The sequence below is a fragment of the Galeopterus variegatus genome, unplaced genomic scaffold (assembly GCF_000696425.1).
Source record: "Galeopterus variegatus unplaced genomic scaffold, G_variegatus-3.0.2 Scaffold1279, whole genome shotgun sequence".
NCBI classification, from domain to species: domain Eukaryota; kingdom Metazoa; phylum Chordata; class Mammalia; order Dermoptera; family Cynocephalidae; genus Galeopterus; species Galeopterus variegatus.
In genome coordinates, this window is record NW_007727390.1 from 77565 (window position 1) to 92034 (window position 14470).

Sequence of the window (14470 nt, forward strand, 5' to 3'; positions counted from 1 at the left end):
TTTGTTATGTTTATATGTATGGGTTTTGTTTTCGTTTTTTTTGCTTTTTGGCGCTAATGTAAATTGCATTGTGGTTTTAATTTCAAAGTCCTATTTGTTGCTGGTATATAAATAGGAATTACGTATATTCACTTGGTATCCTGCCATCTTGTTATAATTGTTTATTAGTTCCAGGAGTTTGTTCTTTGGGGCTTTTTACATAGACAATCATATCATCAGTGAACAAAGACAGTTTTATTTTTTTCTTCCAATCTTTATACTTTTTATTTCCTTTTCTTGTCTTTATTTCATTAGTTAGGATTACAAGTATAACATGATGTTGAATAAAAGTGATGGGAAGGACATCCCTTGCCTTGCTCTTGATCTAGCAAGAAAGCTAGTTTCTCACTTTTTTTTTTTTCCTTTGGTGGCTGGCTGGTATAGGGATCTGAACCCTTGGCATTGGTGTTACAACAGAACGCTCTAACTAGCTGAGCTAACCTGCCAGCGAGTTTCTCACTATTAAGTATGATGTTAGCTCTAGAATTTTGTAACTGTTCCTTATCACGTTGAAGTAGTTCTCCTGTATTCCAAGTTTACTAAGAGTTTTATCATGAATGGCTGTTGGATGTTGTTAAATGATTTTTCTGCAACAGTTGATAAGATCTTATGATATTTCTTCTTTAGCCATTTGATGTGATTAATTACTGTAATTGCTTTTCACGTGTTGAACTAGCCATACATCCTGGAATAAATCCCACTTGGTTGTGGTGTATAATTCTTTTTTATATATTGTTGGATTTGATTTGTTAATATTTTATTGAGGATGTTTACATCTGTACTCATGAGAGAAACTAGTCTGTATTTCTCCTTTGTTGTAATATTTTTATCTGGTTTTGGTATTAGTGTAATGCAGGCCTCATAGGATGAGTTGGGAAGTATTCTCTCTGCTTCTGTTTTCTGGAAGACATTGTAGAAATTGGTATTTCTTTCTCTCTTAAATAGTTGATGGTATTCACCAGTGAAGCCATCTGGGCCTGATTCTTTTTGGAAGGGTATTAATTGTTAATTCAATTTTTAAAATAGAGGCCTATTGAGGTTATCTATTTCTTCTTGTGTGAGTTTTGGTAGATTTCAAGGAATTGATGCATTTTATCTAAGTTATCAAATTTGTGCTGCATCCCATGAATTTTGGTAAGTTCTATTTTTATTTTTATTTAGTTCAAAGTATTTTTAATTTCTCTTGAGACTTCTTTTTGACACGTTATTATTTAGAAGTTTGTTGTTTGATATCCAAATATTTTGGGATTTTCCCAACTAATATTTCTGTTAATGACTTGAAGTGTAATTCCATTATGGTCTGACAGTATACTTTAAATGATTTCTGTTCTTTTAAATTTGTTGAGGATGCATTTTATGGCCCAGAGGTGGTCTTTCTTGGTAAATGTCTCATGTGAACTTGTGAAGAATGTGTATGCTGCTGATGTTGGAAGAAGTAGACTATAAAATATTTGCCTTTTTTTTTTTTTAGTAAAATTTCCATTTGGTTTTTTTTTTTTCCCTTCTGTTTTTATTTTGGGATTTTCCCAACTAATATTTCTGTTAATGACTTGAAGTGTAATTCCATTATGGTCTGACAGTATACTTTAAATGATTTCTGTTCTTTTAAATTTGTTGAGGATGCATTTTATGGCCCAGAGGTGGTCTTTCTTGGTAAATGTCTCATGTGAACTTGTGAAGAATGTGTATGCTGCTGATGTTGGAAGAAGTAGACTATAAAATATTTGCCTTTTTTTTTTTTTAAGTAAAATTTCCATTTGGTTCTTTTTTTATCCCTTCTGTTTTTTTCTGAGAACTTCTATCTTTTCATTTGTTTTAAGAGTATTTGTCCTTACTCCTTGGAACAGTGTTGTGATAGTTCCAAACTATTTTTTGGCTAGTTCCAACACATGGGTCATTTCATCACCTCCCCTGTGGCCAAAGAGATCTGGCTTTTCTTGGGCTTTTTTCCATCTGTGCCATTGGCAGTTCCAGTTTTTTTGGCTGCTGTAGCACCCAGGCTGTGATATAGGGGAGGCAGAACAAACCCCAGATGGATCTCACCATCAGATTACCCCTCTGGTCCTGAGATCCATAGTCTTCCTCCTTTTATTCACCTTTCAGAGGCTTCTTACAGTTGCTCCATAGGTTTCAGGCTAGGTGTCTAGTTTTAGATTTTGGAAGAGATAGGATCAAGTTTGCTTAACTGCATGTTGTCCAGAATACCAATTCTTCAATTTCTTTTGAAATAGGTTATATGATCCTTTTTGTAAATCAGTATTTAATGACATAGTATTTTGTTACTTCCCCTTTTAGAAATCCCAGAGGGAGGAAATAACTAGCACAGCCACCAGTGTGTATTCAGGTGGGACTGAAGTGACCATACCTTTTTTCTGTAAATCTGAAGAACCTGATTCTATTGCCAAATCTGTTTGTTCACCACCTATTTCATCTGGAACTGAGGACAAACCTGTAGATTTGTCTACTAGAAAGGAAACTGATGCAGATTCTACAAGCCAAGGTAAAACTAGATATGTTTTTATATCATGCATTACATAAGGTACATTGGTATGTTTGAGAAGATTGACTTTTAAAGGTGGATACTAAAAGTCCCTTGAAAACAAATTTTGAGATGTGTAAAGGCGCTTATGCCCCTTTAGTAATATTTAGTAATTATTAGTAGTAATAATAAAATCATACTGCCTTGCCAACGAAGATAATAAACATGTATTTTCATTGTTAGAGTGTGGTTATTAGGGAGTATAAAGTATTGGCCTATCTGCTTCTGCATAAAAGACAATAATTTGCTTACATGGTAATTTTCTTTGTGATAGTGTTTTCATTTGAATATTGTTTGAATTATATTATCACTCAACCATATTCAAAGTGTTCTAATTATATGTGAAGTAATTGTAGAAATACTACAATAGGAGCTAAAAATTTTTATTGTACTACTTAAATGTTTCTTTTTTTTTCCTACCAGCTTGCTAAATTAAGTACTCTGTTAGAGTAATTAATATTTGGTGTTGCTTTCTCCCTTGTTTTTCCATTTCAATTTTTTTTTTTTTTTTTAGATAGGGAAGTGTCTCTTTAAATTGTATTGCTTTATATGCGTACATTATCTACATTAACTAATTTTTTTTCAGAAGTAGTCCTAAATGTCACCAATATCACATATAATCATTTTAGAGTCTTAATATGCTAGAAGAAGACAGTAACTTCACACCTAAAACAGTATATGTTTTCTGATAAAGGAAAGTAAGGCTGTAGAGCTTTCAGAGATCATGCAGCTACACATTAGCAGAATTGACAAGACTCTGTAACTCCTGATGACTAACTATAAATGAGACATTGGGTATTTATGAATTTACTTACAATAGGGAACACAAGTTATTACACAGATGTTTCCTAAAAAACTGACTTTGACTGGATACTTGTTTTAAAATATAGAAGACTCTGTAAAGCAGAAACTATATAGTTTTATATCTGGTTTAGCATAAATACTTCTATCTCATTTTAAAAATTTTTGGCATGCTTTTGGTATAGTATTATTTTCATTGGGATTAGTACCTGTAAACTTAATACTAAAGAAACTCAAAATTAGATGTATTTTGTAACTTACCATATTATAAATGCTAACCCCTCTCTCCTGTAGTATAGAATAGAAGGTCTTATTCTCTCTGGGTCCTGGGTAAATCTTTGATGTTCAATATATATTAAGTGAAATAGTAAATTGTTCTTTTCATTTTGCCAGTGGAAAGCAAAGCAGTTTCATTTGGATTTGGAAATAGCACAGGGCTGTCATTTGCAGACTTGGCTTCCAGTAATTCTGGGGATTTTGCTTTTGGTTCTAAAGGTAAGATCAAGAGGAGAGATTTTAATGATCACATTATAGAATCAAGCACAGCTGAAAGAACTAGTTCTTTGTTACAGTGTTGTAACTAAATTGGAAGTTTCTTTCAACCCCTAGCCCCCCATTTGCTTATTGTTTTAATAATGAGGCTTCTGCATTTTTTTTTGACATTAATATAACCATCAGAATTTTTTCTTAATTTAGTGTAAGTCATGCTGATAGTCGTTACCACGTTGAAACGTACTACCATATTTTAGTTTTGGAATGACCCTGACTTCAGTAACATTCTTCTTTGAACTATACTTTTAGATTTGATTTATTAATATTTCAAGATTGTGAATCTATATTTTTTTAAGGAGGTAATCATATACTTTTCTATTTTTATACTATCTTTGGATTTCAGTATTAGGGCTGTGCTAATTTACTGTCCTAAGTGCATTTTCCCATCTTTTCCAGTGTTGTTTCTATTTTTAATCCATTTTGGTAACATTTCTAGAAAATAATCCATATCCTTGATTGTTTCAAGTTTATTGGCATAAGGCTATTCATTATATTTTGTCATTCTTGTAATGTCTTTAATATCTGTGGTTATTGCACAACCCAAGTTGTTCTTGTACAAGATGTTTGATTTGTGGAATAAATTTTATTGAAAATACAATATGCTTCAGTGATTAATGCAATCCAGAATACTGTTCTTCTCTCCCACATATTTACCCTTTTTTTCACAGCTCCTGCCACCTATGGAGACATTTAAAGCTTTTAGAAATTTCCTTCAGATATGATGTTGTGTTTGAATTCATGGCTTCATTGATGTTTTTTGTTTAGTTTAAATTTATTAAATAGCCCGAAATCAAAGGATAATATATCAGGAAATACAGCAGTACAGTGGGTACAATTACCCACAAAAAAAAAAGGCTAATAAAAATTGATGTTAAACTGCTTGTCACTCAGTGTTACCTTTTTAACGAACTGTATCAGTATAGTACCCCAAAGTGTGAAATACACAAGACTCAACCATCAGGAGGCAGCCATGCCTTACAGCCTTACCCACTGACATTCAGTGCTTACCACCACTTGTCATTTTTAGTGAGATTATTCACCAGGCTCTTTTATAAACTGTATTTTTTATTTTCTTCCCAGGTTTAATAGGAATTTGTGTGCTTGTCTTTTCATAGAAGCAGCTTTTGGTTTTATCAATTCTCCTTTTGTTTGTATTTTTTATTTAGCGTCAGTTTTGTCTTACTTTATTTTTCTATGTTGAATACTTACTTTATTTAAATTAGATTGCGCTTGTGAAAAACACTGTTTGAAACTATAAGTCCCCTGCAAACAGTTTCTGTTTGTATCGCATTGGTTTCATAGGAAATCTTTACACTTTCATATAAATTTCCAGATAATTTAGAGTTTCAGTCTTGTTTTCCTCTGTGATTAAGAACTTGAAGGGCTTAATTTTTTTTAAGAGTTCATAAATTTCATCAGAATGTGGGTATCTTTTTAAAAAAATCTGTTCCTGGTGTTGCATGGACCTTTTTGTTCTTAAACTTTTTGTTTTGCTTAAAGCTCAGGAGGAGTTCCTTCTCATTGCCCACTCCTTTTCTTTCATACTATTTACATGGTGGTTGCTTTTTCTTCGTCTGTTCATTTTTCTTTTTTTTTTCCTTTTTTGTCTTTTTTCGTGTCCGGCAACGGATCGCAACCCTCAGTGTCACGCCCGTACTGGACCGGGACCGGCAACGGGATCGCAGCCCTCAGTGTTGCACCCGCACCTCGCTCAGCCAGTGAGCAGGAACCGGTCTGTATGTGGGATCTGAACCCTCGGCGGGAGCGCTGCTGCACTCCCAAGCGGTGCACTGTAGCAGTGCGCCACCGGGCCGGCCCCTCATTTTTCTTTTTTGTTCTTTTGTTTTCTTTTGGTTTTTTGGTTTTTGTATTCATATTTTTCTGAAAGTCCTATTCACACAGATCTTTTGATTATTCTGTATTTGTTGTGTAGTGTTTCATATGGAAACTAACAGAATAATAAAGAACACTTGTTTAGCTACTGCCCAGCTTTGACACAGATTGCCATTTTGTAATATTTCCTTCAGACTTTTTAATGTTTTTACTAAATGTGCACACACAGCAGAAGCTTCCTAAGTATTCTTATCTAGAGCTGTCATATTTTTACTTTATAGATTCTCTCTTCCGGTCCCTTTAGGAAAGTGATTTTACCTGGGAGCTTTTTAAAAAGGATGGTCTGATAGTTATATTGGCATCTGTGGGTGTGGGACCCAGACATTGGTGTTTTACAATTGCCCTTACTGTCATTCTAATGTTCACCTAGGGTAGAGAAGAATTTTGAATTTCTCTACCACATATCCCTTGGGGTTATTTTTTAGTTAAATTTCTGCTTGGGGGTTCCTGAACAGTTATTTTTGAGCCCCAAACCTGTGTCTCATCCAGATCAGTGGTAACTATTCTCAGGAAACCCTCATACAACTTGAGGTTGTGATTTTCTTGTTTCTGGTCATTCCTTTGCAATATCTTCTTGTGTGTCCTTAAGAATTTTTGTCTTCTCACTTATTTTGATATTTTCCCTCTGCCTTAGAAGGAATTGCTATTTTATTAATTGTGTCCTTCCTTCAAGGTGCTGAGTTACCTATTATGTGATCTGTGACATTTTTGCTTTTTATGAGTTTTTAGGAGCAGGTGTAGGGTTCTGTAAGGCAGTGATTCATCAGCAAGTAATGAAAGTTGAGGTGCTTCTTTCCTCTAAGATACGGGGAACATATTAGGCTGAGTCATCTAAATTGAGGTGGTTTTCACTGTCTTCTAGTTGTGAGAAAGAGATCATCTTTGTTCCCCTGAACGGAAGTGGGAAGCCTTTTCACTCATAACAGTCTAGTATTCCTTGAGGGCAGTTGGAGTCAGCGAGCTTCTATGGCCAAGTAATCTAAGCTCCAACAATAGCTCCTTCAGTACAGAAGTTATAAACATGTGCTTAGACTACTGTCGCTAGTTTGGAAGTAGCATGATAGTTTTTGGGGCTGGCCAGATAGCTCAGTTGGTTAGAGCTTGACCTTGTAGTACCAAGGTCAAGGGTTCAGATCCCAGTAAGGGCCAGTCATTAAAAAAAAATAAAATAAATTTGAAGATAGTTTTTGGTTCAGAAGTTATTTTTCTCATGTCATGAAAAGTTTTATGAAATAAACTACCTTTGAAAGCTGAGCTAAGTTTTCAAAGTTTTAAGGTATGAACTTTTAAGAACCTACTTCGTTACTGGAAGTTCTTGTGTAGTTTAGTATTATGAAGTTTACCTGAAGCAGTGACATCTTATCTTTGTATCTAGAAGCATAAACAGTACTAAATGTACTGTGTGCTTGCTACATGAGTTGAACTTGCCAGAATAATATAATTTTAAACATTTTTAATAGATGTGTATATCACATTGTTGGAAAGTAGATGTATTGATAAAGTAATTGAAGGAGGGGGATTAAAAAAAACTTATAAGAGTAGATGCCACTATTTGAATATCTTCATTTATTCACCAGATAAGAATTTCCAGTGGGCAAATACTGGAGCAACTGTGTTTGGAACACAGTCAGCCAGTAAAGTTGGTGAAGATGACGATGGTAGTGATGAAGAAGTAGTTCATAATGAAGATATCCATTTTGAACCAATAGTATCATTACCAGAGGTAAATATATAAGGAATAAAAACTTTACTAATAACCTATTTTTGGAGGGGGTTGAGTGGACCTTGACCTTGGTGTTATCAGCATCGTGTATTTTTGATTTAAGTTTAAAACTTATCCTGGCTTGATTTTTAGGGGTATTGTTGTCTGCATTTCTTTTAGAACATTTATAATTTGAAATGGAAACTTTATGAGACATCCAACCTTTAAGTATAAATTGTCTCTTTGAAGTTTTTGTATAAATGCTGCTTGGTAAATTCTATATGCAATCATTGAGAAGAAATAATTTTTTTATATGTTGTTAGAATATTATGTTTGTTTTCATAACATAATTATGGGGACAAAATATACCTAATATGTCATACTTGCCAAAGTCCTTTTAATAAAAAGTAATCTTTGTATTTTTTGGACAAGAATGTTGTTTTAAGAAAGTTATTTTGTTGTTTTTCAATGTCAGTCAGTTAATATTTCTCTTCAAGAACAAGCACTTTTTGACACCTCTTCTGTCCTATAAAGAAAGGCATTGCATTTCCATAAGGATAATGAATATTATATAAAGGAAAAATAATTGATGACCAATCAGGTCTTTGTTGCCTCAAGCAAATCAGATATGGGTATTACTAGTTATGGTACTACAAATTCTGTTAATGTCACCACAAAGAAAATATCTTTAAGAATTTTGATATTTGGAATTTGTTATAGAATTTATTATAAGCTGCAGCTTATAGATAATTTCATCTACTGTCGTAGGTAGAAGTAAAATCTGGAGAAGAAGATGAAGAAATTTTGTTTAAAGAGAGAGCCAAACTTTATAGATGGGATCGAGATGTCAGTCAGTGGAAGGAACGTGGTATTGGAGATATAAAGATTCTCTGGCATACAATGAAGAACTATTATCGGATCCTAATGAGAAGAGACCAGGTCTTTAAAGTGTGTGCAAACCATGTTATTACCAAAACAATGGAGTTAAAACCGTTGAATGTTTCAAATAATGCTTTAGTTTGGACTGCCTCAGATTATGCTGGTGAGTTTCTACATTTAAATGCCACTTTTCTTTTTTTGGACTTTCTTAATTAAAATCCATAAAAACATGTAAAACAGTTTACAGTGGTTATTTTAATACTAAGGTTTCTCCTACCCCCCTCCCCCCAAATAGATGGAGAAGCAAAAGTGGAACAGCTTGCAGTGAGATTTAAAACTAAAGAAATGGCTGATTGTTTTAAGAAAAAATTTGAAGAATGTCAACAGAATTTGTTGAAACTACAGAAAGGACAGGTGTCATTGACAGCAGAATTATCAAAGGAGACCAATCCTGTGGTGTTTTTTGATGTTTGCGCGGATGGTGAACCTCTAGGGCGTATAACCATGGAATTATTTTCAAACATCGTTCCTCAGACTGCTGAGAACTTCAGAGCACTGTGTACTGGAGAGAAAGGCTTTGGTTTCAAGAACTCCATTTTTCACAGAGTGATTCCAGATTTTGTTTGCCAAGTAGGTATTAACTATATATTACAATTGAAATCTACAAGATTCCACACTATCTTGGAAAATTTGAACATTTCTCCTAGACCTCATCCTGTAGTTTTCTTGATGTTTCTCTAGCTTTTCCTCACATTAGTTGACATTACAACTCCACTCCCTACCCCTGCCAGAAACGGTTTCAACCTAAAATGATTTGAATTTTAATACTTGAAACCTGATAGAAACTGAGGATGGGGGAAAGACCTTTTTATTTTTTATCTTCTTTCCAGAAATATGTTATTTCTTACTTTTCAAACTGCATTCTTAAGGAGGCTGGGTGTTTGGGATTTATCCTGTAGTGATGAGTTCTGTGTGTATTTAAATGTTTTACTCAGCATTCCTATTAATTGAAATCTTTTTCAGGGGGGAGATATCACCAAACATGATGGAACAGGAGGAAAGTCCATTTATGGAGATAAATTTGAAGATGAAAATTTTGATGTGAAACATACTGGTCCTGGCTTACTATCCATGGCCAATCGAGGCCGGGATACCAATAATTCTCAATTTTTTATAACACTGAAAAAAGCAGAACATTTGGACTTTAAGCATGTAGTATTCGGTTATGTTAAGGATGGCATGGATACTGTGAAAAAGATTGAATCATTTGGTTCTCCTAAAGGGTCTGTTAGTCGAAGAATTAGTATCATAGAATGTGGACAGACATAAAATCATTGTTTTTTGTAGTAAATTTTATCTGTATAAGTGGTTGAATTGAAGCTTAGTTATAGACAATATGATGATTATGTTCAGCTTTTGAAAACGGACATTTCTGATGTATAAATGTAAAATTGCAGCTTATAGCTGTTCTCACTTTGTAATGTGTTATAATTGACCTTGCATGGTGTGAAATAAAAGTTTAAATATGATGATTATGTTCAGCTTTTGAAAACGGACATTTCTGATGTATAAATGTAAAATTGCAGCTTATAGCTGTTCTCACTTTGTAATGTGTTATAATTGACCTTGCATGGTGTGAAATAAAAGTTTAAATATGATGATTATGTTCAGCTTTTGAAAACGGACATTTCTGATGTATAAATGTAAAATTGCAGCTTATAGCTGTTCTCACTTTTTAATGTGTTATAATTGACCTTGCATGGTGTGAAATAAAAGTTTAAACACTGGTGTATTTCAGGTGTACTTGTGTTTATGTACTCCTGACATATCTGTATTAAAATGGAATGATACTAATCATGTTAAAAGCAATAGACCTTCACAAACTATTGAAGGAATATGATATATGCAATTTAATTTTGATTTCTTCTAAGATATTTGGACTTCCTGAATGGATATATTTACCATCTGGATAAAGGGACCACAACTTGGATAATCCTATTTTAGATTTGAAATATATTTGGTAATCTTAACTATTGGTGTGCTCGTTTTTGCATAGAGATTCATTTATGAATGGGTAGAGCCACAGAAGGTAGAGATTTAACCAAAGTGCTCTTCTATAATCTTTACACCATCTGTATAGTTACAAGTTAACTTTTTTGAGTACCTTCTTTTCTTAAAAAAAGTAGCTTCCTTTGCCCTTTCAAAGGTATTAAATTAATTTTTACATTTTAAACACGTTTACTATATCCTTAGATTTTTAAAAAATCTTCTGTCATCTGTCTCTACTACCTCAGAAACTGCACCTTGGTTCTGATGATAGAAATTGAATTTTTCCTTGCAGTTATTGTGATAAAATATGAATATTTTCAAAAGGTCTATACCATGTTCTTTGGTTAAAGATTTGCTTTATACTAGACTGTTGCAGTACCTTTTTCTGGTGAATTTTGTAGCAGAAATAAAGTGACAATTGATAACAGCCATGATATTTAAACATTTTATTAAACTTGTGCATCTAGTTGTCTGTTTATTACAGTGCTAGACAAGTAAAGTAAGGATGACAGTTAGAGGTCAATGAACTCAAATTGCCACGGGGTTTGCATACCTCTCAAGGAAGTGACTTCTCAAGTTTGATATACACTGAAAATGTATTTGGAAATGGCTTGTGTCAAAAGTTAGGCAAACTGCTCAAGAAAGGGGATGTTCTTATCTTATTACTCAGTATAGAACTATAAAGAATCCAGTTAGAGGGCTGGCCGGTTAGTTCACTCTTGGGAGCACAGTGTTGATAACACCATCAAGGGTTATCAAGGCCAAGGGTTCGATCCCCGTACCAGCCAGCCGCTGAAAAATCCAGTTATAGCACAAAATTTTGTATATTCCAATCATGAACAATAAGTGTCTTCCATCCTTCGGTGTTCTTCCCAGTAAAGTTATCTCATTTTGCTTAGTGAGGTGAGACAGTTTGGTTTATTCCCTGTAATATAGGGACATGGAAATAGCATATCCTGTAATAAATAGCTGTACAATCACCAGTCAAATGAGGGGAGGGAGTATATCATGTGTGGTTTCTGTGAGTAATGAGTGATGGGACACCATCACTAAATCAACCTGGACACAAAGCCAGATGTCTGAAACAAACCTTCCCCAAATATGTCAGTGGAACTACTTGAAACTTAAAAGAGAACAGACTACATATATGCACTCTTTTATTTAGAATTGGCTTCTTTGGAAATCTGTATAATATAAATTGATGTAAAATGTGTTGTAACTTTTCAGCTGAGATGGTTGATGACTTTGTTTTGATTTTAGAATAAATTTTAAGTAAATTGAAATGCTTTTTAAGAGACTTTTTACAGATTTCTATGCAATCCTAAAGGATTAGAGTTACAAATTAAAAAGCTATAAAAACTTTGACCAAAAATTTGACAAAATAACATGTAAACTGTTTTTTCCGGTATTAGTATTCCAAAGTTGCTTAAAAGTGGCTTTATAAGAAAGTCTTTGTGTCAAATTTCAGGAAAGGACTTTTCTGTTATTTAATCACTGATGTGGTTTAAGCCCACGATAAGTATTTTTGTTTTTTAAAAACTAGCTGAATTTTATATTGTCTCAGTAAAATATGCTTAAAGATAGAATAAAGTAATTACTTGTATATTTTAAGTAATACTTTATGGCAAAACAGTACCGGTTTAAATAATTTTAAGATAATAACTACTTTGCTAAGGTATCATTTGTATATGATTTGGGCATTTGAGGAATTTAAAAAAATGATTCAGAGAATTTAGGAGTTTTTATTCCAGACGTGCAGTTGATAATCAGTTTACAAAAGTAAAGGTTACACTAGTGTAACTATGAACAAGAGAAATTAAGTGGTTGTGCAGTTGTCCCCCTCACTCAGTTTAGTACTGGTTTTCAGGTCGATATACCATTCCAATAAATAATGAGTACTATGCACTGTTGTTGGCACTGGGGAAAGATGTTTAAAGAACAAAGTACACAGTGGTGCATTGGACTTGAAGAGGGAGAGAGGATACTTAGGGATACAAAATGGGGGAGGCGGAGGGAGGTCGGGGATTGAGTGGGGGACATGGGGTATAATCGCAATTTGCGGTAATTGGCATGCTGCCAGTATTGATCTGGCCATCACATCTTGGGCACGGGTGGTGACGATCAGCTTTGTATCCATAAATATTCATAACCAACAACAACAACAAAAAAAACCATTAAAAACAAAATACATGCTTTCAGGGAAGCTTATATTCTAATACTTTTTAGTACCGTTATAGCACACGTGGAACACAGGCAGGGGAAGCATTCCGATACATTCGTGACTTCCTTTTACAGGACAGCTAGCAGAGGCCGCCTGGGATGTAAAGACAAGCATAGCTAGCTAAGTGCAAACGCGCATGGAACGTGAGGTGTGTTCCAGCGGGCTGGTTCCGAGCACCTGGGGTCTTCGGAAGATGTGGGGAGCCGACGGGCAGGACGCTACTCGCAAGGGGAGATACAGCGCCACTCATCACTATTAAATCTTCCAGCACAAAAAAAAATCCAACGCGAGGACGCTCGAGTAGGCCCGGCCGCAGCACCGCTGGGCCTTTAGGCACCGCCCGCCGTCGCCGCGCGCACCCCGAGGGGCGGGGCCGGCCTGCGTCCTGACGCACCTGCGCTGCGCGACCCCGCCCCCGCGCGCCGTCCCGCGGGTTTCGACGCCGTTTCCGGGGAGACAGCCGAGGTGGAGGCGCGGTATGGAGCCGCGGCTCGTTAAGCCGCCGGGCCAGGATTTGGTAGTGGAGCGTCTGAAAAGTCGCTACGGACTCGGGGGCAGCTGCCTGGGCCAGGTGAGGCCGCCGCCCCGGGCGTCGGGACGTCGGGGCATCGGGGCGGGGGTCCGGGCCGTGGCGGCGTCCCCTTCCCACAAGACCACCTTTCCCGGAGCCGCTGAGCGTTTCGGACGTGAGGCGGAGGCGGTGCCTTAGGACAGGAATGAATTCAGAATAGCCACGCAATGCCTGTTTTGAGTCGTCTTGTTTGAAAGAAATTCAAACTTGCCAGAGTAGTAGGGAGCGCTCCTGTGCCTTCGCTTGGGGCCACAGGTGGTTAACACCTGCCGGACCGCTCTCTCCCCCTTTCGTCCCCACGCAGACGTTTCCTCTGAACAGTTTGAGGGTAATTCGCAGGCGTCACGCCCTTGCCCCTAAGTATAAATACTTCAGTGTGTTCTTCCTAAGGATAAGGTTACTCACTTCTCTAACCACAGTGATATTGTCTCTTGTTGCCTTTAATCTGGAACAGGTTCCCAGCCTTTCTTTTTCGTAACAGTGGTTTTTTGAAAAGTGTAAGACAGTTATTTGTTAGAATACTCCTCAGTTTGGGTTTGTCCGAGGATTAGATTCATGGTTAGATTCCGGTTAGGCGTTTTTGGCAGGAATGCCAAATGAGCGATATGTGGCTTGCTCTGATGAATCGAGAGGTACATGATGTTGGTTTGTCCCATTACTGGTGATGTTAACTTTGATCATTTGGTTAAGGGGGTGTCTACCAGATTTCTTCACCCTAACCTTTGTAATTTTACTTTTGTAATTAGTATATAATTTGTGGAGAAGTATTTTGAGACAGTGGGCTCTTAGTATACAAATTAAATAAGTGGTTTTTTAAAAATATGATTTTTCATATTTTGATCAGGTTAAATCTAACAGAAGATCGCTTACCTCCCCAGGTAAGGCAATAGAGTATTTTGTATATTTGGTGTTCTAACAAACTTATTTTGAGATAAAAGATAAAAAATAAAACTGTTTAGACTTACGGCTACTGCCAGATATCTTGTTTCATTAACCTTTTTAGTCTAGTAATAAACCAATAGCAATCATGATTTTAGGGATAAATGTGTAAGGTGTTATTAAAAAACAAATTTAATGAATTATTTTGGTATTTCTAGTTACAGTATTTCTGCCTTTTAAGATGTTAAAAATTAGACTACAATGGGTATAGAAAACTAATTGCTGTTTTTCAAGCATAAACTTTTCTAAGTTATTAGGATAGTAATTGTTACACCAGAAAAGGAA

The 14470-nt window shown here is 35.5% G+C and overlaps 2 protein-coding genes across 2 annotated transcripts in view; both read left to right on the forward strand.

Annotated features, from left to right (window-relative positions):
• RANBP2 (RAN binding protein 2) overlaps positions 1-9890 on the forward strand; it is a 45781-nt gene extending 35891 nt beyond the window's left edge. Inside the window, exons 20-25 of the mRNA XM_008576049.1 lie at positions 2335-2539; positions 3773-3874; positions 7402-7547; positions 8295-8568; positions 8701-9035; positions 9429-9890. Of these exons, the coding sequence (XP_008574271.1) occupies positions 2335-2539; positions 3773-3874; positions 7402-7547; positions 8295-8568; positions 8701-9035; positions 9429-9734 (1368 nt within the window). The 3' untranslated portion in view covers positions 9735-9890. The remainder of the gene's footprint in view (positions 1-2334; positions 2540-3772; positions 3875-7401; positions 7548-8294; positions 8569-8700; positions 9036-9428) is intronic.
• A 3259-nt stretch (positions 9891-13149) lies between these two features.
• The window catches only part of CCDC138 (coiled-coil domain containing 138), a 114624-nt gene continuing 113303 nt past the window's right edge, over positions 13150-14470 (forward strand). The window contains exons 1-2 of the mRNA XM_008576051.1: positions 13150-13246; positions 14091-14124. Coding sequence (XP_008574273.1) covers positions 13154-13246; positions 14091-14124 — 127 coding nt within the window. The 5' untranslated portion in view covers positions 13150-13153. The remainder of the gene's footprint in view (positions 13247-14090; positions 14125-14470) is intronic.